The sequence below is a fragment of the Mustela nigripes genome, chromosome 14, assembly GCF_022355385.1.
Source record: "Mustela nigripes isolate SB6536 chromosome 14, MUSNIG.SB6536, whole genome shotgun sequence".
Taxonomy (NCBI): Eukaryota; Metazoa; Chordata; class Mammalia; order Carnivora; family Mustelidae; genus Mustela; species Mustela nigripes.
In genome coordinates this window covers 50,760,038-50,784,414 of record NC_081570.1, presented here as the reverse complement: position 1 = coordinate 50,784,414, position 24,377 = coordinate 50,760,038, and the positions used below count along the sequence as shown (strand labels likewise).

The window sequence follows — 24,377 nt, the reverse complement described above, 5'->3', positions numbered from 1 at the left end:
AGAGGCAGGCAGAGAGAGAGAGAGAGAGGGAAACAGGCTCCCTGCTGAGCAGAGAGCCCGATGCGGGACTCGATCCCAGGACCCTGAGATCATAACCCGAGCCGAAGGCAGCGGCTTAACCCACTGAGCCACCCAGGCGCCCCAAGAAAAGGTTTCTTTTAAAGATTTTATTTATTTGAGAGAGAGGAAGAGAGAGAACATGAATGGTGTGAGGGGCAGAGGAGAAGCAGGCTCCCTGCTCAGCAGGGCTCGATCCCAGGACCCTGCAATCATGACCTGAGCCAAAGGCAGACGCTTAACCAACTAAACCACCTAGGCACCCCCCTAATCTGTCTGATCTTAATTACAATAATTACTGGGGCATTTTAGTTAAACTATATATATTTCACTATTACAGTTACGTGATCGCTTAAACTCCTGTGAACTTCTCCTTAAAAACTTAAGAACCACATTTTTATGCCCTTCGGAAAATGTTTGCCGATTTGTGAGGTAATGGGAACTTAGCAGCTCTTGGAAAACATCTCTTTCTTCCTTCACTGCAGCCACCACCCCATTATTAAGGACAAGGAAATGGAATAACAGTACAAACACATGTTGTCCCTCACTCTGATTATAAGCAGATCAGCCCTTGGCTGGCCAGCTGGCCCCTGGTGGAATAAAGTCTGGTAGCTCAGAACCTCCTTAAATTTGGTGAAAGATCACAGATTTTTTTCCCCCACAGGATATTTTCAATAAGATTCCCCGTGTCACTTCAGTATTTTAGAAATGTAAATAATTTTAGTTTGTCAGGATACCACAGGTCATCTGATACCTGTGACCAGTGTAGTAATTGGATTTCTTTTATTCCTCTGCTCAGAATTAATTTCTGCCACAGTGTATATGCATCTGTAAGTACTCACACGTACATACTAGTAAGTAATTACTCCATAGGTAGTAGAATGTTCAATTTAAATATGCATATATATATAGTGTGTATGTTAAATATACCCACACGTACATATCCAGAAGAGATAGTGTATTGTGTAAAATATTCTTCTTTTATTAAGGCCTAATAAAATTAAAAGTTAGTAGTGTTTGTTTTTATGTCCTACTGGGAAAGCTTCAGTGGTATTGCTTTAGTGGAAGTATTGTGAATTCTTAAATTGTAATTCTTTCATATTGATGTAAGAAAAAACAATATAACATTATTCTTACAGGCTGGCATGTATGAAGCGGTAAATGAGGTTTACAAAGTACTTATTCCTATTCACGAAGCTAATCGGGATGCAAAGAAACTATCCACAATTCATGGTAAACTTCAAGAAGCATTCAGCAAAATTGTTCATCAGGTAATGATTGCACTTTTCTAGCTTCAGTGTAAATGGAGAAAACTGTCTGAAAGCTGTCTGTGTTGCTTTGTATTGATGTCAAACTGGATTGGATGAAATGACCATTTTAATCATGTTACAAATGAACAGTGTCAAAATGATGGTTCGTGGTGAGAGCAAGATTCATTAACAAAAAAATGAATTTACCTTAAGTAGACCATGATCATCATAAACTTTGTACATAGCATTTTTTTCTTCACTTTTTAAAATTATTAGTAGTTGGCAAATTTTTAAAAATTGTTAGTTCTATTCTGTTTCAATTGTGGGTTAAAATTGTGAATGCGATTTTTAAGTTGATTCTTTTGCTGCCAAAAAAGATTTTTATTTAAGTTAGATTTTTATTAAATTCATGAAAGTTTAATAAACTAGTACTGTTAATGTTTTCAGCTCAGCTTCATTTTCCTAGGTGTTCCATTCAAACATCCCTTAATATATTTCTAATATGAAAATAATATTTAGTGAAAATAATAAAACTGTTGTCTTACGTTTATTTGATTATGATAGTATGATTTTAGTGCTTGCTTATAGTTTATGGGATCCACATATTATCACCTAAATTAAAATCAAAATAAGGCTTGGTTTAAAAATGAAGCAGACTACTAGCAACTGATTTCCCTGAAACTAAATTCTTGGCTCTGTTAAAATACTCTGAGATAGCCTGTTGAGCCTCCTCCTTCCCTACTTTCCCTTCCCTTCCCCGGGCTACCTGCGCTGTTATCTGCTGCTACCATCATCCAAGAAGAAGGTGGAGTATTGAGTATCCACTTTTGTATTCATGACTAGTCCTGCTCTACTGTCTGTCAGCTTGACCTCCTCTTTCTCACTGTGGACTAAGCTGTTCTGGATGAATTGATACAATTTGAAAAACTTTAATAGTCTTAAAACAGGGCTGCTGTACTGTTAAGCCAATATTTTATTGTCTTTTACAAAAACACTGAAGTTGCCAGAGATTTATTACAATTCATGAGGGTAACAGGTGGGTCTTATTCTAATCAGTTGTACATACACTGTCCGTTACATGTCCGTTCTGGAACACCTGGAGCTAGTAGTTTGCAAGAAATTTTCCTCCATTTGTATAATAGACATTTGAACAAAATTGCGATTTCTGTTCCAGTTTACCCTGGGTAATTCAGTGAGGCACTACTGCCTTTAGTTAGAGGTCTAATTCAGACACATTGATGAAATATGAGCTGCCTCTTTTTCACCAAAATTTAGTTTCCCTTACTAAAGTTTTTAAAAGTGAAATTTTAACTACTTAGGTTTTGAATAAGCAATTCAGGAAATTATTATAAATCTTAAATGAAAGAATATGGTGTTTAAAATATCCTGCTATCTTCTATTCGAGGAGGAGAATTTATGGTTTATGGTGCCTTACCTATGGTGCTCAAGTTCCTTTGGCCTTTTTTTGTTCTTTTAAAACTTTTTTTTTTTTTATGACCTGCCCTTTTTTACTTTTTATTATACAGAGTACTGGCTGGGAGGTAGGTAATGTTTTAGTTAGTTAAAGACACTAATAGATTGATTTGACCAGATTTCTTATGCCAATGCTTTGCCCACATGTGCTAGCTGTGGGCATTCTGTTGCTGTCTGCTATCAACTGAATTCATTAACCAAAGAAATTTTGTTAAAATACTATAAGTTATTTTAAACAATTTATTATTAAGAGGTTGTAGGCAGTGCATGGAAATTCATGTTACACTAATGAGATTCTTTGGTAAATGAGCCACTTTGTCATCACTTTAGTATGTTTTTATCCTTTGAAGCATTTTCTTTCATCAACATTTACACACAGATTTCTTTTTTTAACCATATTGTTTCACCTCATTATACAGAGGTCGATTTATGTGTTATTGCTCAGAGGTGTAAATAGAAAATACCATATTTCATCTGATCAAAGACGCCATCAATTATAAGACCTACCATTATTTTATATGGCTTTAGGAAAGAAAAAGAAACCTATTGACTCACAACATCCTATCAGTTGAAAGATGAATGCCAACTACAGGGATATTAAAATGTGGTCCCAAAAAATGTGCGTCTCAGAATTGATGAAATAATGTGTTGATTTGATCTTGAGTCACTTCACCTTGAGTATGAGCACTCCTGAGGGAAGAAACTCACTTTGTCATTTAAATTTTGTTGGTGGGAGGGATACAGAGACTGGCAGAACATGAAATTTACTTTGACCTCCTATACTGACAGTTTAAAAGTTTGTGTTGAAGACTACATATAGACTTCCTTTTATGTAGGAGGTAGGCTTGTGAAAAGTAATGCATGAGTCAAATTTTACCTGAAAAAAGCCAGAAAGATTTGATTGCTATTATTTTAGAACTTTCTGTAAAGAAAAGAGCTCTGGAAGATGTGCCCTAATCTATATTGATGCGGTAAAGCCAGGGTATTAATAAATCAGGTTTATTTTAAGCAATGCTTATTTGCCTTTCACTTTGAGGTCACATTTACATTGGCTCAGCACCTTACACTTTCTCTGGTTTTGCACTGCGGTCCTTATTTAGGGACCCAAATAGAAACCCATAGAAAGAAATGTTACTACTGTGTTTCTTCCATCTCTGAATTTGTCCCTACCTCTGGTTTTCTTCAGAGGAAGCCAGTACTTGTACATCTACCTTAATTCTCCAGTTTCAATGTATATGGCCTTATTAATATCTAATATATAATTCCTCATTTCTGTGGCTCAGTTAAGAGATCTAGAAAGAGGCTTGCCAAGGTTAATCTAAGAGTGGTAACGTTCCTTATGGATTTCCTCACATGAAATGAAATTAGCTGAAAAGTAGGCATGAAAGAAGATATATTGAAACCTCTGAGCAGTTTATTTCTAGTTGGCTTGATGCTAAATCGACCCCTGAAAGGTACAATTTTCACTGGTTATGACATTAATATCATTCTGTCATCATGTTTATTGCATGGTAAAAGTCGCACAGACTTTATTTTTCTGTTTATATTCTTGTCACTGCCTTTCACTGGACTTTTAGCTTTGTAGCTTCTAAAATTGTTGCACGTTTGTTTTTTGCTTTTCCCTTGTAAAACTTAAATGGATGCTTGCATTTTAAAAATGTGTTTGCCACCATTTGCTGCTTATTTGTTTTGATATTTCCCTAATTAAAATGCTTTCTGTTTTCTCTTCTCTCTTGCCCCTGGTTGCTGACCCTACTCCCTACTTTTACTATTGTCTATTGTGGTAAGTTCCTATCTTGTGAATATTTTTCTTTTTAACTCTGGGAAAACTTCAGTAATTTTGTTTTTTTCCAAAAGCTATGTTTCCTAGTATTCTCAGAGAACTCACTGGTTTAATTTCCAGTAAGGATGATTTATCCATTGTGTAGAAAGGCTCTTTGCATTGATAACTGACTACCTGATTTACAGGAAAAGACTTTCTGGGCTTATGTATTAGTTTATTATGTTTCATTTTTCATTATGCTCTTTGATTTGGTATAAATTATTTGAGTTGGCAAAGCGTTTGAGGTGTGTGTGTGTGTGTAAAAGATAACTCTAAAACTTGACACTTAGCAATTTGGTTAAGTATTTACCATGCAGATGAACAAATCAGGGACCTGTCACAAATCTTGGCGGCTCCTACCTGTTCTGCTGGTCTCAGTACCTTAATGGCTATTTAGCGTTCACCTTTATTTTCTCTTTTCTCAAGCCCATTTCTTTTTCTGGCAATAATAGGAAATAAAGGGTGTTTTAATCATTTCTTTCTTATGATTGCATTTTTAAAAATATTTCTAGGAAAAGAGAAATACTGAATTTCTGTATGGAAGTTTGTTTTTGTTTTGTTTTGTTTTGTTTAGATTATTTATTTTTTTATTTGACAGAGAGAGAGAAAGAGATCACAAGTAGGTAGAGAGGCAGAGAGAGAGAGAGGGGCAAATAGGCTCCCTGCTGAGCAGAGAGCCCGATGGAGCGCTTAATCCCAGGACACTGAGATTATGACCTGAGCCGAAGGCAGAGGTTTAACCCACTGAACCACCCAGGTGCCCTTTATGGAAGTTTTTATACTGATTTTGTATTTGTTGTGGGTGTGGGTTTTTTATTTTGTTTTGTTTTGTTTTACTTTTTTGGTTTGTTTCATTTTTTTTTTAAGATTTTATTTATTTATTTGACAGAGATCACAAGTAGGCAGAGAGGCAGGCAGAGGGGGGGTGGGAAGCAGGCTCCCCACTGAGCAGAGAGCCCCATGTGGGACTTGATCCCAAGAGCCTGGGATCATGACCTGAGCCAAAGACAGAGGCTTTAACCCACTGAGCCACCCAGGCGCCTGATGTGTTTCATTTTTAAAAGAAGCATTTATCCAGGTATCCAGCAGTGATCAATTTCAGAAATAAATTAATGCAATTTTGGGTTTTTTAGAATAGTTAATCCCCAAACATCAGTAATAGTCGTGTGACACTTTCTCCATTTTATTTTTTCTTTAAAGATTAGAAGATATTTCTTCAAAGGGAATATCACTGGTATATTAGGTATATCTCACTATCTCCAGAAAGGCTAGAGAGGGTGGACTTATTAGCTTTGTGAAGCTAAATTCTTCCCGCTGGAATGCTTAACAAAAGTGGGGCACCTTACTGTTTGAGATCAAAACATACAAAAGGGCTATATCTTAACTCTTGTCATCGGGCTAGATGGACACGAATATGAGGCAGTATTTGGGTTTTATATGCTCAGAAATACTGGCCATAGTTCTGGTGCTATGGTTTCATTTGAATTTATTATGCTTTTAATCCATGTTCAAGCTAAGTGAGATAAATTAACTCATCTAAGCAAGCAAAGGTAGAGCAGAATTAGAAACAGCCATATAACGGAGGTGGGGGAGTCTCTGAAAGAAAAGAATAAAATAAATTCCAAGAGTATAGGCTTTACATCAGGAATGTCAAGTCAGATATAAAGAACGTTAAGGAAAACATATGGGTAGGAAGAATCTTATCTCCAGGAGGAGACACTTTGTGGGTAGCTGGTGAATCCGTGATAATTGCTGCAGATCCATGACGGAACACCTGATGGTGCCGTTCCGCTGATCATATTCTGCCCTTTATGCTGCTTTTCAGAAAAAGAAAGACATGGACAGCAAACCTGTACAATGTAGACGATATTAGATGTGATTTCTTTTTTTTTGGACTATGACATGGAATGGTTGAAACTGAACTTCTGACAAGAAATGTAGCAGGGTATATCTTAGAAGAATATATTTCATAGGTGAACCACCAATCTGCTTATTGTATTAGAGTACAGAAGACAGTATTGTAATACAGAGAAAGACAAACCATAGGGTAGGAGGTACCCATTAATTCTCAAAAGACTTACTCAAGGAAATTCTCAAAAATTCTCAAGGAAAACATCAGAAGTGGGAGATGGTTCAGAGATCATACTTATGTCCTAACGTTGTATATCAGTATATAGGGTATGGGAATTTTCATAACTTAATTAGAACTTGGACTTCAGATGTCAAATATATTGGTATTTAACTCTTAGTCCTGCCACTGATTAACTCTGTGACCTTGGACAAGTTATTTTTCCTTACCTATAAAATGAGCCCCCCCCGCCCAAAATGGTATCCATCTCAGATGTGATAAGAATTAATAATGTGAGTAAAGGGGATACTGGTGTCTGTCACATAGTAAGTAGTTTTAAAATGTTGGAGATTATTATTTTTAATGTTACTATAACATCATCATCATCATTATCATTATTGCTACTTGAAATCTTAATTTGGGGGGCACCTGGGTGGCTCAATGGGTTAAAGCCTCTGCCTTCGGCTTGAGTCATGATTCCAGGGTCCTGGGATTGAGCCCCAAATCAGGCTCTCTGCTCGGCAGGGAGCCTGCTTCCTCCTCTCTCTCTCTCTCTCTCTGCCTGTTTCTCTGCCTACTTGTGATCTCTGTCTGTCAAATAAATAAATCTTAAAAAAAAAAAAGAAGAAGAAGAAGAAATCTTAATTTGGCTAATGAAATGGAAGAGGTGTTATGTTCCCAAGTTGACATCTATTACTAACTAAACTGATAAAAGTGTTTGTGTTCTATAAGAGGAACAGATCCAATAGAAGAGGAGGGCAATTACCATTGTTTGAAATCTTGGTATGCCTATTTAGAAATCAATAACCTTGAAGGAAGCCTAGGAGAAAGCAATTGGATGAGGATACAAGTTTTTAGTAGTGATGTGGTTGTAGAAATGCACAACCAGCCCAACAGAATGTTCTTGCTAAATAAAGATAACAAAACTAAAAAGGATTTGGGATCCTTTTGTCACAAGGCATTTCAGCCATTAGAGAAGTGGAGAGATGAGCCTATCAGTTTTGCTCTCCGGGGATGTGGTCTCATCACCCACAAGATGGGGGAATCAGTAAATAGAACTGCTAAGGAAGAATCAGTTAGAGTGTGGGAATGATGGGAAATTCAGAAAGAATTCATGACCGTAAGGAAAGGTGATGCTAGGAGAATAGAGACTAGGTTATAGGAAAGCAGAAAACAGGTGTCATTCTGCCGTCTAAAGAGGAAATACGATGAAGTGATGTGGGTTTTTTTCCCTGAGGAGGAAACTATATGATTATGGGTTCGTGAACATGATAGAGTCAGAGGTTTCACACTAGAGAACTTTTTACAAATTGGAAATAAATTTACCCACACTCTTAACCTTCCTTCTGCTCCCTCCCCCATTCCAGTGCACACGCATTCATTCTCAATTCCGGTAACTCCTTAGAGTTATCTCTTAATAACTCCTTAGAGTTATCTCTTTGATCTACTCCATTCTACCTCTGGCACACTCCCCTTCTACTACCCGGGCCGCCTTCCTGGTCTTCTCGTGTACTGGGTAGGCTGCTCTCCTAGGACCTGCGCACTGGCTCGCTCTTCTGCAATGCTTTCCCCAGAGATCCACATGAGTAACTCTCCCACCTCCTCCACATCTTTGCTCAGGTGTCACCTTTTGGTGAGATCTACCCTGACCATGCTCTTTGTCTCTTTTGTTCACTGATCTGTCACAAATGTCTGGAACCACTTGCTGGCATATATGGTAGGCAGTCAATATGTGAGTGGATGAGTGGTTTCCCTTATATTCTGTTTCATGGCTTTGTATCTTCTTGTTTTCCTTTCTCTCTCTGCTGAAATGTTCTTTCCTTCCTTCCCACATCCAGTTAGCCGTTCTGAGTTGTAGAACCCTGTGCGTCACCTCTTCTGTGACCTGGGTCCAGCAGGATTAATCTTTCCTTTCTTGATACCACTTTTTATTATAACACATAACCCTTTGTATTGTAATTACTTGAGTATATCCTTTACTTTCTTGAGGAGCCAAATCTTTTCATTTTTATTTTCATATTACAGATATGAAACAGTGGATGAACAGTGTCTAACGCATTATAAGCACTCAATAATTTTTTTCCTTGAACTGAATGTCAGTATGAGAAAGTAAATAAAAAGAGCTTTAAGTGCTTAGTACTAGTTATATGCTGCACTAATAAAATTCAAGTTCATATCAGCAGTGAGCCTACTGATCCCTGAGCTGATGACAGCACATCTGCAGTATTGTGTCTGTTTCTGGGATGCCACACTTGGAAAGGTGGCTTTGAAAAACTAATAAAATGCAAACAAGTTAGTAATTCCTATCATATAAACATGATTGAGAACTGGAAAGTTTAGTTAGCTAAGGGAAATAAGTCCTAATTGGCAGTTTTCAAATATTTTAAAAGGCCACAATATTAAAGACTTGGAATAGTGTTTTATGTTGGACACCTCTGAGAGGGGTTTAGCCAGAATAACAATTTTAATATTTGTGGTTTCTCAAAGTAGAAATGTATGTGTATATATGTGTGGCATTTTTGAAACATAACAATCACAAGGTTTTTTCACAGATGCCATTTTTGTTTTCCATGCAGTGCCTTCATTCCTTGATTATGTCAAAACTTGCTGTTACATTGTTTCGTTGGCTTATGGATGGTTTTAATCAGAATTTTGATTGAATACTTTTTTTCTAGAGAGATTTCATTTGCTATAGAAACTCCATTAATTTTTAGACCTGTTAAATTTTGAAATAAATTTGAAAAAAAATTTTTAGATTAGAGACCTCTTTGTTTGTTTTTGTTGTTGTTGTTTTTGTTTTTAGCTTCAAAGACATTTTTTTTTCTTCAGAACTTTATTTTTCCTGCGTAGAAATGTGGGGTATTTTTAGTCACTGTAATTTTGAGAGGAGGGTTTATTATGAAACTAGTAAATTAAGAATTAGAGTTTCCGGTTTTGCTTGATTATCTGTTTCATTTGTGACTTATTTTACATGTCCTTCAGCCTTTCCAGTAAGAACTCAGTAGGAAAAGTGAGTGTAAGACACATTAGGCTTAAAGAGAATTCTGAGGTTTTTAAATACTTACATGTGGCTGTGTATATAGGCACTATCACAACATCCTTCTGAAACATCCTAATTTTTAAAAAATATTTATTTATTTGGGGCAGAGGGAGAGAGACAATCTTTTTTTTTTTTTTCTAAGATTTTTTTTTTTTTAATTTACTTAGAGAGAGATACAAATAGTGACAGAGAGCATGAGTGGGGAGGAGAGGGAGAAGCCGGCTCCCCGCTGAGCAGGGAGCCTCACGTGGGGCTCAGTCCCAGGACTCTGGGATCACGACCTGAGCTGAAGCCAGATGCTTAAATGAATGAGCCACCCAGACGCCCTGAGAATTAAAGAGAATTCTGAGAGCGAGAATCTTCCATAGGCCCAGCACGGGGCTCCATCTAATGACCCTGAGATGGAGACCTGAGCCGAAACCAAGCATCAGATGCTTAACCAACAGCACCACCAAGGCGCCCCCTTCTGAAACATCTTTGTAAATAAATTGTAAGAATTGCACAGAAAGCTTCCAAGTATTTTATCTTTATTGAAGGAATGTGTTCTCAAAATGCTTTGTGTAAGAGTTCAGATGGTCTCTGTACTTTGTACTTGAATGTGTGGTTAATGGATGCACGGGGTGGTTTGGGGACTTTAGAGTAACCAACTCGTGTCAGATTGTTTTCTTTTCATCTTTCACACACTTTTCCCTTACTCTTCCATATTTCGATACTCTTCCACAAAGAAGTATTTTAATTGCCAGAATGACACCCACTGCAAGTTGTTTGCTTCAGGACTCCTGGATGGTCTTGCCATTTACCGGCTGTCTCCTCCATGCCAGGTGCTATGTACTTGGCTCCTGACTTTTATGATCTCATTGCTTACATGTATAAGGATTGTATAAAGGCAAATGCTAACTAAGAATGTTAGTGTTATTTTTAAATTTCACTTTATTTAGTATGCTGTAATTTCAGAATAATTAAAACACAGTTCATGTTCTACCAAGCATCTTTTCTTGCAATAAGGAAAATAAGTTAATTTATCTCAAAAGTATAGGGACTTAAAAACATAGACCAATGTGAGGTAATCACTTGGTACAAACTCTGAAAAACATAAACCATATGTGATTTAGTCACTTGAAAAAAGCCCTAATTGCAGAACGTTATTTATTAAAAGTAATGAAAAAGAAAGAATATTTACTTCATTTTTACCTTCATTTGAGAGACAATAAAATTTTGTAATTTTGAATGAAATCTTTTTGCAGTGTTTTGAGAATTTTATGCTATAGCGATGTAAATGTGATATGAAAAACAAAAAAAACTTTGTATTAATGTTTCTTTGTTTTCCTACACCTAGGATGGTAAGCGGATGTTTGGCACCTATTTTCGTGTTGGTTTTTATGGAACCAAGTTTGGGGATTTGGATGAACAGGAATTTGTTTACAAGGAGCCTGCAATAACCAAACTTGCAGAGATCTCTCACAGATTGGAGGTGAATGCTGTGGTAGTTTATGAATGTCTTATTTATTTATTTATTTTAATTTAAGATTTTATTTATTTGTCAGAAAGACAGAGATAGAGGGAGTCCAGCAAGGGGAGCAGCAGGCAGGGGGAGAAGCAGGCTCCTCACTCAGCAAGGAGCCCAATGTGGGACTCGATCCCAGGAACTGAGCTCAATTATGACCTGAACTGAAGGCAGACACTTAACCAACTGAGCCACCCAGGCATCCCTAAATGTCATCTTAAATTTGTATTCTCTATGATGCATAGACTTTCAGATCCAGATCAAATTGTTTAATAAGCCAGATCCTGCTAAATAAACTACTCCTTTGGAGAATAAGCATTTTTTTGGTAGCTACAGTAATATTCTTTCTATTCCTTCAAATCTTTAATGGCAACAGTAAAATAATACTAACTTTTTTGTGTGGCTCTATCTTCAAACATATTTTAGATACCCCACAGCCTTCAGAGTTACTGTAATTTATAGAGAAATGTATAGTATTACCTATATTTTGCAGAAAAATGCATAAGGAATTAAGTAACAACTAATGATGAAATCGGGGTCCCTAGAAATTTCTGATTCAAGTGCATTATTTCTTTGGCCTAATTCCCAATGAGAATCCTTTAGAAATTAAAAGCCTGAAATCATACCCTGAAAAATACTTCTTAAATTCCCTTAACCTTTAAACTTCATTTTCACTATGAATGTCTAATTTTCTTATTTATGGCATTTTCCAGTCTTTCCTGCCATAGTTACTCTTTCCAACCTCTCCTTATTCATTTTACTCAAAATGCAGCCATGGACCAGCAGTACCGGCATCATCTCGGAGACTGAAATGTAGAATCTCAGACCCTGCCCCAGATATTCTGAATTAAAATCTCCATTTTAACAAGATCCCCGGCTGACTTGTATTCACATGAGAGTTTGAGAGGCCGTGTTCTCGGTTTAATTCTCAGCTCCTCTTAATTTCTTGAATGTTGTATTCTTATTGATGACTTCCCTGGGCTCACCTTCCATAAATTGGCTTAAAGTGTGACTTCTTATTTTTCAAGAGCTAAGTAAGTTTTGGGAAACATTGACACAATGTTTTCCAAATTTACTCTATTGTTAAAAAACTATCTTTGAGGGAAGAGTAGGGCTTCTCCTTTGAAGATTCAGATGTAATTTTTCCTGTGGAATAGTCCCCTCTGTTGCCTGTGCTGCTCACGGAAGTCACTACATTGTTGACTGGGTTGCCTTTTCAAAATTGAAACCAGTGTAAAACTTTCGGCAGATCAGCACTTTTATTTGAAAATTCTGGACTATTAAATCATTCATAAAAATGATTTTTGGTTCATTGACCCATGTCTGCAAAATCAGGCCACATCCAATAAAAGTAAGATCCTATATGTCAAAGATACCGAATTTCTTTTGTCTCTGCTTTTTGTTCCCTTTTTATTGAGAATCTCTTACGGAATCCTGTACTTCCACTGTGGAAAATTGTTCTATTTTGTGTTAAAGTGAGTAGATGTGGGGCGCCTGGGTGGCTCAGTGGGTTAAAGCCGCTGCCTTCGGCTCGGGTCATGGTCTTGGGGTCCTGGGATCGAGTCCCACATCGGGCTCTCTGCTCAGTGGGGAGCCTGCTTCCGTCTCTCTCTCTCTCTCCCTGCCTGCCTCTCCATCTACTTGTGATCTCTCTCTCTCTCTGTCAAATAAATAAATAAATAATCTTTAAAAAAAAAAAGTGAGTAGATGTGAATAATATCAAATAAATAGACTAACACAATTTTTGTGAACCTAAATAATTATTTTATAATTATTCAGACGGTTATACAAGAACTCACTAAATGACCTCGTGCTCAGAGGCCTTCGCTGTTCTTCACTTGATGTTAACTTCATGTAAAAGGTTTCTTTTGCTTCTGTTGTAGGGATTTTACGGAGAAAGATTTGGAGAGGATGTCTTGGAAGTAATCAAGGACTCTAACCCTGTAGACAAGTGTAAATTAGACCCTAACAAGGTATGGCGGATGACAGCAAATGCCCTGTAGGAGCAACTCTGAGACCATGATTTTCGGGAAAAGGACTGAATGATGATTTAACAGTGAGAAAATGAAGGCCTTTTTCCCCCCCCCAGGCATACATTCAGATTACCTATGTGGAGCCGTACTTTGACACGTATGAGATGAAGGACAGAATCACCTATTTTGACAAGAACTATAATCTTCGCCGTTTCATGTACTGTACGCCCTTCACTTTAGACGGCCGTGCCCATGGGGAACTTCATGAACAGTTTAAACGGAAGACCATTCTGACTACTTCTCATGCCTTCCCTTATATTAAGACAAGGGTCAATGTCACCCACAAAGAGGAGGTAAGTCCCCAGATAGGAATAGGATGAGCAAAACAAAGACACGGGTGCCTCGTGAGAACTGTGTGGGTGTGTTATCTTGTCCCGCCCCTCACATGGCAGCATCAGCGAACTTTGCCCATTCTTGAGTCATTAATTTGGGCTTCTTTTCTAAATCCCTAGTTTATCCTCGCTTATGCTTTAAAAGGCTGGGTTTTGGTTTTTTTTTTTCACCCATTTAGGAATCTAAAGTTTGGATTTCTGTTATTAGAAAACAGTTTATAGTTCATTTCCTCTTTAAAAAAAAAAAAACAAAAAGATTCTCTGTCAGGCTCATTAAATAGTTTTCAGTCAGCGCATTGACCTAACAGATGTTATTTCACCCAGATCATCTTAACTCCAATTGAAGTTGCCATTGAGGACATGCAGAAAAAGACCCAGGAGTTGGCATTTGCAACACATCAGGATCCAGCGGACCCCAAAATGCTTCAGATGGTGCTTCAGGGGTCGGTAGGCACAACGGTGAATCAGGTACGTGGTCCTCCATGATTTCAGGCATAAATGGAATTGGAAATGATTCCATGAGTATGTTTCACAAAGGCCACCAGTATCAGATTAAGTGGAAAGAGATACATGTTAGGAGCTGTTTGCAAAAGACACAAAGTATAAATGAAGATAGACTGAAAAAAATCTTTTTAGTATAGATGCAGTTATTAAGGTTTTCATGCTGCCCTCTGTGCTGCTTGTATTTTTCTACTTATCTGGTTTTTTTTTAAAGATTTTATTTATTTATTTGATAGAGATCACAAGTAGAGAAGCAGGCAGAAAGAGTGGGGGAAGCAGGCTCTCAGCAGAGAGCCTGATGTGGGGCTTGATCCCAGGACCCTGAGATCATGACCCAAGCTGAAGGCAGAGGCTTAACCCACTGAGCCACCCAGGCACCCTGCTTATCAGTTCTTAAACATTCTGTTAAGAAGGAACTGATTCGGGGCGCCTGGGTGGCTCAGTGGGTTAAGCCGCTGCCTTCGGCTCAGGTCATGATCTCAGGATCCTGGGATCGAGTCCCGCATCAGGCTCTCTGCTCAGCGGGGAGCCTGCTTCCTCCTCTCTCTCTCTCTGCCTGCCTCTCTGCCTACTTATGATCTCTCTCTGTCAAATAAATAAATAAAATCTTTAAAAAAAAAAAAAAAAAAAAGAAGGAACTGATTCTCTTGACATGGCCTTTCCTTTAAAACCTTGTACTGAAAGAACGTGATCTAAAAAAGTCTTGTTTTTAGAGCTCAGTCGGTACATGTGAATGCCTGCTTCCTTAGATACTCCCTGAGATTATCTTCTCCAGCTCTCCTTCACAGTGAGTCATGAAGAGGAAATAAGTAATGTGGCATCACTTTGAAAATTTTGATAATATATGAACATAAGATACAATTGTTGCTTTGTTATATGTAGATTAGGAGCCATCCCGTTATCTCCTTGTAGTGGGTTCATTCAAATTCTCTTACTGATGATTAGGAAATATTCTAGGGTAAGGGAAAATCCAGAAAGACTTCAAGTAAGAACTCATATCACATATCTTACCTATATTTTAGGTTAAACAAAGCCAAAAAGTGTCCTCCCAAAGTAGAAACAAATATTTTTAATACCTTTACCCCTCAAAACACAAATGATTTTGGGGTTTTACTTCCAAATGATGCAACATTCCAAGGGATCATCTTTAATTTGCAGTGTTAGAACACATTTGGAATATTGAGGGGAGCTATTTTGGCAGAATCAAGTATCTGATAACCAGTGGCTTGACAACTGATTGCATCCAGGGTAAATTAAGGAATGTAAAATGTATAAGGCAAAAATGCATTGATGAATATAATAGTCCTTGCACTCCTACTCTTTTTCATTGAAAAATACTCCGATTTAATTACAGTACCTATGCATATAGATTTGGCATTAGGAGAAGCTTAAGATATATGGCCAGAATCTGTCTGAGAAGGTTTTTTTGTATTTTGTTCTTAAAGATGTACTTAATTTAGAGAGAGGGAGTACACTCAAGGGTGGGGAGAGGCAGAGGTAGAGAGAGGGAGGGAGAGATCTCTAGCGGACTCCTTGCTGAGCCACAGCAGGACAGCAGATTCGATCTCATGACCCTGAGATCATGACCTGAACCAGAGTCTGATGCTTAACTGACTGAGTTGTCCAGGTGCCCTGAGAAGTTTCAATATAGACATAGACGCATTAAACTTAAATGCAGCCATCTCAGTGCTAAGAAAAAATCATTTAGGCATATTCTCCCTCTGATTTTAGAGAAGACAAAAACATACTTTTATTTTCTTATTTTACAGGGGCCTTTGGAAGTTGCCCAGGTTTTTCTGTCTGAAATACCCAGTGACCCAAAGCTCTTCAGACATCATAATAAACTACGACTGTGCTTCAAAGACTTTACTAAAAGGTACTGAAGGCTTCCTGCATAAAGACCCTCAAATTGTGAATGTCCAAACCACAGAATGGTGTGGGGGCTTAAGGGACCATTGAAGGGAGAAAAATCTAGGAAAGTTGCTAACGATAAGGAGCAGTTTGTGCATGACTTACTATTCCTTCAGGGTGTATGTCCCCCCCACCTCTAAAACTTTATATTGCCACATTTTTAGTTTTAAAGATTAGAGAAGTGTAGTCCCCCAATTTTTTTAACATGAAACTATTAGACTATTTAGCTGTTTAACCTGAGAGTTGTTGTTTATTGTGAACCTTCAGTGTGAAAGTTTTTGCTTCCCTTCCCTCAGGAAACACACAAGCAACAAACTTGGAAGCAGCAAATTTGTGTTCAGATCTTGTCTCTGTCATTGTGTGTCCTATTTCAGGTCACTTAATCTCTGTGATCCTTGATTTTCTAATCTATTAAATATGGATGATAGTAATAATCTCCTTCCCAGAGGGAGGTGTGCACGTTAGGTGAAATAATATATGGGTGTCTCAGGGTCCCCGGGACACCCCCAGTTTTAATGCTGTAGGAGGACTCATAGGAGTCTGCGTATAGCTGTAGTCACACTGATTGATTTCTATGGAAAGGGACAAAGTAAAATACTCACAGAGAAAAGGCACTGTGCTTAAGCCTGGGGGGCTCTAGGTGTGGGCTCTGAAATCCTCTCTCGGGATTCACACAGGAGCCCCTGACTCCTCCGTCCGTGAGCTGGGATAGCGTGTGTGAAATGTTGACCCAGAAGCTCACTAGGGACTCCGTGCCCAGATTGTTGTTGGGGGCTATTCCTGTGGGCACCTTCTCCTTGGCAGATACCAGAATCCTGAAAGCAGGTGTTCAGCAGAAGCCATGTTTGTATAAATAGTGTAGGCACAGTGAGCCACTCTTATCTTCTGAAAATGATTACCTCCCAAAATCCCAACTCCCAGCTGCTAACCAAGGACCCACCTTGCAAATAGGCCTTTGAAGGATACCAGTCTCAGGCCTGCAGTTAACTCTCTTCTGCACAGATAATACTTGGCACATAATAAATAGGTGTTTGGTAGATATTAAATTTTGAAACAATAGGAAACAAACAGTCATTTATCAACTTGAGACTGATTTCTGCTTTACCAACACTGTAAGCTTGACAGTAGAGGGAATGATTAATTTTACAGGGGGATGCCCGGGAAGGTTTCCCAGAGAATTCGACATTTGATACAGACCTTGAAGGATGAGTATTAGTTTTTCAGGCAGAAACGTGGAGGAGAAGGGTCTACTTAATAGAAAAGAAAAAAGCACATTATGCACAAAGTTTAGAGACTGTTCTGAGAAAGGTGAATAGTTTAATGAAGCTGGAACTCTGTAAAGTTTTGTAACTCTGTAAAGACAAGCAGTCGGTTACAGGGTAAGTCAACCTAGACTGGACCGTAAGAGAGCCTTGTGTACCATTCAGGAAATGATGTGATGGTCACCTAACAACGTGGCTTTGGAACCCGGTCTTTGACTCCTTGTTGTGGTTTCTCTTATCAAGTCAGTCACTGAACAGCTTTATCAGGGTTAGAAATAATATCACATCTGTTTTGTCATCAGAAAATTATGAGGAATGCTAACATGTTCAAGTATTTTAGAATGGAATTTCCCCCATACTCATTGCAATAGCTGTCATGAATTCTTGTCAGCTTCTCCCACCTGAACATGGTGACTGTCTTTTAAAAGGCTTCAGAAAGTTTCATTGGAAATCTGAGATTCCAGAATCTTATTATTAGGCCAGATTATCTTCTAAGTTTGGTTTTAGGAGACAACAGGAAACATAGCTTCTAATGTATGGAGTAGATGAACTGTGGTGGTAAAATAAAGAAATCTACTTTATACTTGTAGAATTGACTGATTTCTAGCATTGTTTTTTTTTTAAGATTATTTATTTATTTATTTGACAGAGATCTCAAGTAGGCAGAGAGGCAGGCAGGCAGGCAGTGTGGAGGTTGCGGGGGGAAGCAGACTCCCCGCCAAGCAGAGAGCCCGATGCGGGGCTCCATCCCAGGACCCTGAGATCATGACCTGAGCCAAAAGCAGAGGCTTAACCCAGTGAGTGACCCAGGCATCCCTAGCATTATTTTTATTATTAGGGAAGTTTTGGATAACAACCAAAAACACCCTGCTATCTTTGTGTGCCAGATGATCTTGGAACAATACATACTAGTTTAGATCCTAGACATTTAAGCAGAGACAGTTATTTCTTTTTATGCTGTTGTTTTGACTACATTTTAAATCACATGTCCTCCTCCTCATGTATGTTGTTGATAAGGTGATGAATTTCTGTAGTCTGCTGGTCTTTTTAAGTATTACCAACTGGAGAGAAGGTTTTCTTCTTAAATGACAAAAAGAAAACCCTCTACATGATATAAACCTTATCAAGAAAGTTACAGCCATTTTTGTTACTGTTTTGTTCAACTCATGCTATCTTTTTAATTTTTGTGTTACATTTTATTTTTTATATCATATGGACATGTTTATAAAGCTCACAGTATATATATATAATCTTTTTATTTTTCAGTTAAAGTTAAAACTTTGTAATGATTATATATTTTATCAAATAGTTGAATTTAAGTTGAATTTAAGTGTGCTGTGATTCACCAGTGCATTGGATCTTTCTTTTTTTTTTTCTTCTTTTTTTTTTTTCTTGAGTATAGTTGGCACACAATGTTACATTAGTTTCCAGGGTATAACATACCTTATGCTGTGCTCACAGGTGTAGCTACTGTCTGTCATCGTACACTAGAACAATACCATTGACTATGCTCCCTAAGCTGGGCCTTTTATGCCTGTGACCTACTCATTGCATAAAGGAAAGCATGTGTCTCCCAATCCCCTTTACCTCTACTGCACTTCCCCCTGGCAACCATTAGTTTGTTCTCTGTATTTGTAGGTCTGATTCTGGGACTTATTCCACCTAGGAAAATACCCTCTACGCCCACTCATGTTGTTACAAATGGCAAGATATCCTCCTTTTTATGGCTGAGTGATATTCCTGTGTGTGTGTGTGTCTGTGTGTCTGTGTGTGTTTGTGTATGTCTGTGTGTATCACATCTTCTTTATCCATTTATCTATCAGTGGACACTTAGGTTGCTTCCATATCTTGGCTAGTGTAAATAATTCTACAGTAAACATTGGGATGCAAGTATCTTTACAAATTAGTGTTTTCATTTTCTTTAGGTAAATACTCCGTAGTGAAATTATTGGATCATATGGTATTTCTGTTTTTAATTTTTTGAGGAACCTCTATTTTCCACAGTGGCTGTACCTCCTTTTTTCTTTTGTTAAAATTTTAATCTGAGATGACTGAGGCAAAGTACATTTTTATTGGCCCTTAATACATCGTGCATTGCAAAAAGTTTCTAAGTATTAAAAGTGTCAAGTATTTAAGTGTACTTTGCTTTAAACAATGCCGTTTAGGTAGGGTGTCTGTTGTTAATCAGTTTAAATGGTACTTTAGTTTGCATGATTTATTCCTAAAAACAATGAAAACTTTTGTATGTGTTCACTTTTTATATTTTGGGGTTTATCTTTTAAAACTTGTTTTCATTAAATCTTGAATAGATTCAGTATAGTATTTATATTATTTGCTATTAAAGAACAGGAAAAAAAATCACGTACCTACCCACCCTGCCTAAGAAATAGCGTTCTCTTTGCTTTGAGATCTCCACCTCAAATGTTCTTCTCTGATAGCATCTCTTCTTTCCTTTAGAGGTAACCACTATTGTGAATTTCATATTATTTACTTTATTGTCTGTATTGTTTTATTATAAATGAGTATTATTCTTTAATACACTACTTCATTTTGCATGTTGTTTATATAAATGGATAGTGAATATAATTCTGTGACTTGCTGTCTTCAGTGTTTGTGAGATATACCCATAATGTTTCTTCGATCTATTTTTATATCTTATGTTGTATGAATATGCCCTGATTTATTAATTTTTCTGTTAGTGGATATTTGGTGGTTTCCTGTGTTTTTGTTTTTAGTTACAAAGAGTACTACTCAAATATTCCTCTGTTTCTGAATTGACAAGAGATTTTCCAGGAGTTATAAACCTAAAAGTAGTGTTGGTTCATGGGTTTAACTTCAGCCAGATAATGCCACGTTTTTCCCAAGGTGTGTGAGCCATTATACATAAAGGAGCTGGAAAAAGAACAAATAAAACCCCCAACCAGCAGAAAGGAAGGAAGTAATAAAGATTAGAGCAGAGATAAATGATATGGAAACTCAAACAATAGATCAATAAAACCAGAAACTGGTCCTTTGAAAAGATCAGAATTGATCAATTTTCACACAGATGCAGCAAGAAGAAAAAAGAGAGGAGTCAAATAAGCAAAATCATAAATGAAAGAGGACAAGTAACAACCAATACCACAGAAATATAAATAATTAAAGGAAAATATTATGAAAAATTACGTGTCAACAAATTTGAAAACCTTGGAAGAAATGGATAAATTCCTAGGAACATAACAACCTACCAAAACTGAAGAAATAGAAAATTTGAGCACACTGATTACCAGCAATGAAATTGAATCCATAACAAAGAAACTCCCAACAGACAAAAGTCTAGGACTGGATGGCTTCACAAGTGAATTCTACCAAACGTTTAAGGAATATCTGTTCTCAAACTATTCCAAAAAATAGAAGAGGAAGGAGAACTTCTGAAATCATTCTATGAGGCGGCATTACCCTGATACTAAACCCAGATAAACACCACAAAAAGAACCACAGGCTAATATCTGATGAACATACATGCAAAAATCCTCAGCAAAATACTATTAAACTGAATCCAACAATATGTTTTAAAAAATCATTTGCCACAATCTGGTGGAATTTATTCCTGGAATGCAATGGTGGTTCAGTATTCTGAAATCAATCAACATGATACATCACATTGATAAGAGAGGATAAAAACCATAGGATCATTTCAATAAATGCACAAAAAGTATTTGACAAAGTACAACATCCATTCTTGATTAAAAACCCTCAACAAGGTAGGTCTAGAGGGAACAAACATAACATAAATTGGTAAGGAAGAAGTAAAACTTGCACTGTTTGCAGATGACATGATACTATATATAGAAAATCCTAATATCACCACCAAAAAACTACTAGAACTGATAGATGAATTCAGTGAAGTTTCAGGGTGCAGAATCAATGTACAGAAATCTATATTTTTATACATTAATAATGAAGCAGCAGAAAGAGAAATTAGAAAAGCAGTCTCATTTACAGTTGCACAAAAAAACAATAAAATACCCAGGAATAAACCAAAGAGGTGAAAGACCTGTACTCTGAAAACTGTTAAGCATTGATAAGAGAAATTGAAGTTGACACAAAGGAATGGAAAGAGGAAATGCTCATGGAAGCGCGCGCACGCGCGCACACACACACACACACACACAGCTACCCAAAGTATTTTACAGATTTATTGCAGTCTCTACCAAAATAACCACAACGTTTTTTAAGTAATCTCTGTACTCAGCATGTGCCTTCAACTCACGACCTCGAGATCAAGAGTTGCTCACTTTTCCAACTCACCAACAGCATTTTTCACAGAACTAGAACAAATAATCCTAAAATTTGTATGGAACCACAAAGGACCCCAAATAGTCAAAACTGTCTAGAAAAACAAAACTGGAGGTATCACAATTCCAGACTCAAGATATATTACAATGCTGTAGTAATCAGAAGAGTATGGGATTGGCACAGAAGTAAACACATAGATCTATGGAACAGAATAGAAGACCCAGAAATAAGCCCACAATTACATGGTCAGTTAGTCTTAAGCAAGGAGGAAAGAATATGCCATGGAAAGAAGTCTCCAATAAATGGCGTTGGGAAAACCCAACAGCTACATGCAGTGAATTGGGACCACTGTTTTTCACCACACACAAAAATAAACTCAAAATGGATTAAAGACCTAAATGTGAGACCCGAAACCATTAAAATCCTAGAAGAGAGTACAGACAGTAATTTCTTTGACATCAATCATAGCAACATTTTTCTAGATAAGTTTCCTAAAGCAAGGGAAATAAAAACAAAAATAAACTATTGGGACCACATTAAAATTAAACATTTCTGCCCAGCAAAGGAAACAACAAAAACTAAAGGCAATCTGTGGAATGGGAGGAGATATTTGCAAATGATGTATCTGATAAAGGGTAAGTATCCAAAATATGTAAAGAAATGATACAACTCAATACCCAAAAAAACCCAAATAGTCCAATTGAAAAATGGGCAGAAGACATGAATAGGAATTTCTCCAAAGAAGACATCCAGGTCATCACCACCATCAGGGAAACGCACATGAAAACTATACCTCACAACTGTCAGAATGGCTAAAATCAGCAACAGAAGAAACAACAGCCATTTGCCATGATGTGGAGAAAAAGGAACTCTAGTGCATTACTGATGGGAATGCAAACTGGTGCAGCCATTATGGAAAACAGTATGGAGTTTCTTCAGAAAGCTAAAAATAGAACTACCCTATGATGCAGTAATTGCACTACTGGTATTTACCCAAAAAAGAATGCACAAAAACACTAATTCAAAGGGATACATGTACCTCTGTGTTTATTGTAGTATTATTTACATTAGCCAAATTATGGAAGCAGCCCAAATGCTCATAGATAGATGAACAGATAAAGAAGAGGTGGTTTATACACACACACACACACACACACACATATACACACACACCGGAATATTACTCAGCCATAAAAAAAAAAAAAATGAATTCTTGGCATTTGCAACAACATGGATGGAGCTAGAGAGTATAACACTGAGAAATAAGTTGGTCAGAAAAAGACAAATACAACATGATTTCACTCATATGTGGGATTTAAGAAACGAAACCATTAAGCAAAGGGGGAAAAAGGGAGGAAGTCAGGGAAACCAAGAAACGGACTCTTAATTATGGAGAACAAACTGATGGTTTCCAGAGGGGAGGAGAATTAGAGTATATTTTTCATGATCAGCACTGAGCAATGTATAGACTATGTTGAATCACTATATTGTACACCTGAAACCAGTATAAAAGTATATGTTAACTATACTAAAGTTAAAATTAAAAACTTTTAAGAACTTAAAAACCAAGTGTTTAAGACAAATTTAAATCTTACTGGTATTTGAGAGTTCATCTTGCTATATAACTATACTGTTACTTTGTATTCTCTAACGGTTTAACTTTTACCAGTTTGATGGGTATGATTATGGATTATGGGTTAAATTTGCATTTCTCTCTTTTTTTAAGATTTTATTTGATGGAGAGAGAAATCACAAGTAGGCAGAGAAGGGGGGAGCAGGATCCCTGCTGAGCAGAGGACCCAATGTAGGGCTCGATCCCAGGACCCCAAGACCATGACCTGAGCTGAAAGCAGAGGCTCAACCCACTGAGCCACCCAGGCACCCCTGCATTTCTCTTTTTCCAAGAGGTCGAATATCTTGTCATGTGTTTGTTAGCCATTTTGCCTTCCTCTCTGTAAAGTTACATATCAGGTCCTTTGCTTTCCTAATGGATTCTTTTCCTTACTGACTTTTGAGTATTTACATAATCTGGATATATACTTCATTATTTGCAAGTATCATAAATATCTGAATTTGGGGCTTACCACTTTTTTTTTTTTTAAAGAAGCTCTTTAATGTAGCTAAAGGATTCAGCCTTTTCTTTATGACTACTGCTTTTTGTTTCTTAGATTACTTTTTGGGTGAAGTTGTAGTAGTAATTTTTATTTTTAGATTTTTTTTTTTAAAGATTTTATTTATTTATTTGAGAGAGAAACAGTGAGAGAGAGCATGAGCTAGGAGAAGGTCAGAGAGCGAAGCAGACTTCCCAGGGAGCTGGGAGCCTGATGCGGGACTCGATCCCGGGACTCCGGGATCATGACCTGAGCCGAAGGCAGTCGTCCAACCAACTGAGCCACCCAGGCGTCCCTATTTTTAGATTTTATTTGACAAAGAGCACACACAAACAGGGAGAACAGAGGGAGAGGGAGAAGCAGACTCTCTGTGGAGCGAGGAGCCTGCTACAGGGCTCTATCCTAGGAGGACTCGGATCATGACCGTAGCTGAAGGCAGACGCTTAACTGACTGAGCCACCCAGGCGCCCCCGTCATAGTCGTCAGGTATCTCTAAAATTTCAATATGGGTTAAACAAAAGGGGGAAAAGGCAAAAATAGTTTATTTTTTTAAATCCACTTGCAGTTGATTTTTGAGTATGGTTCAAGTGGATTAGTTTGACTTTTGTGCATACTGATAATTGATGATTATCTGGATATCATTTATTGAATGTGGTGTGAATTGGGGTCAGATTTCTTTTCCATATGGATATCCAGTTGACACAGCACCACTTATTTCAAAAATTGCCCTTTATC

The 24,377-nt window shown here is 37.4% G+C and overlaps 1 protein-coding gene across 13 annotated transcripts in view; it reads left to right on the top strand.

The window, feature by feature from the left end:
* DOCK7 (dedicator of cytokinesis 7) overlaps positions 1–24,377 on the top strand; it is a 221,215-nt gene that overhangs the window by 192,203 nt on the left and 4,635 nt on the right. For 7 of the 13 annotated variants that reach the window (XM_059374958.1, XM_059374957.1, XM_059374955.1 and 4 more), the window contains 7 exons: positions 1,197–1,328; positions 2,834–2,848; positions 11,056–11,181; positions 13,098–13,187; positions 13,304–13,540; positions 13,904–14,047; positions 15,850–15,956. In XM_059374958.1, the coding sequence (XP_059230941.1) occupies positions 1,197–1,328; positions 2,834–2,848; positions 11,056–11,181; positions 13,098–13,187; positions 13,304–13,540; positions 13,904–14,047; positions 15,850–15,956 (851 nt within the window). Of the gene's footprint in view, positions 1–1,196; positions 1,329–2,833; positions 2,849–11,046; positions 11,182–13,097; positions 13,188–13,303; positions 13,541–13,903; positions 14,048–15,849; positions 15,957–24,377 lie in introns of all 13 variants that reach the window. The other 6 variants (XM_059374953.1, XM_059374950.1, XM_059374959.1 and 3 more) reach the window with 2 other exon arrangements.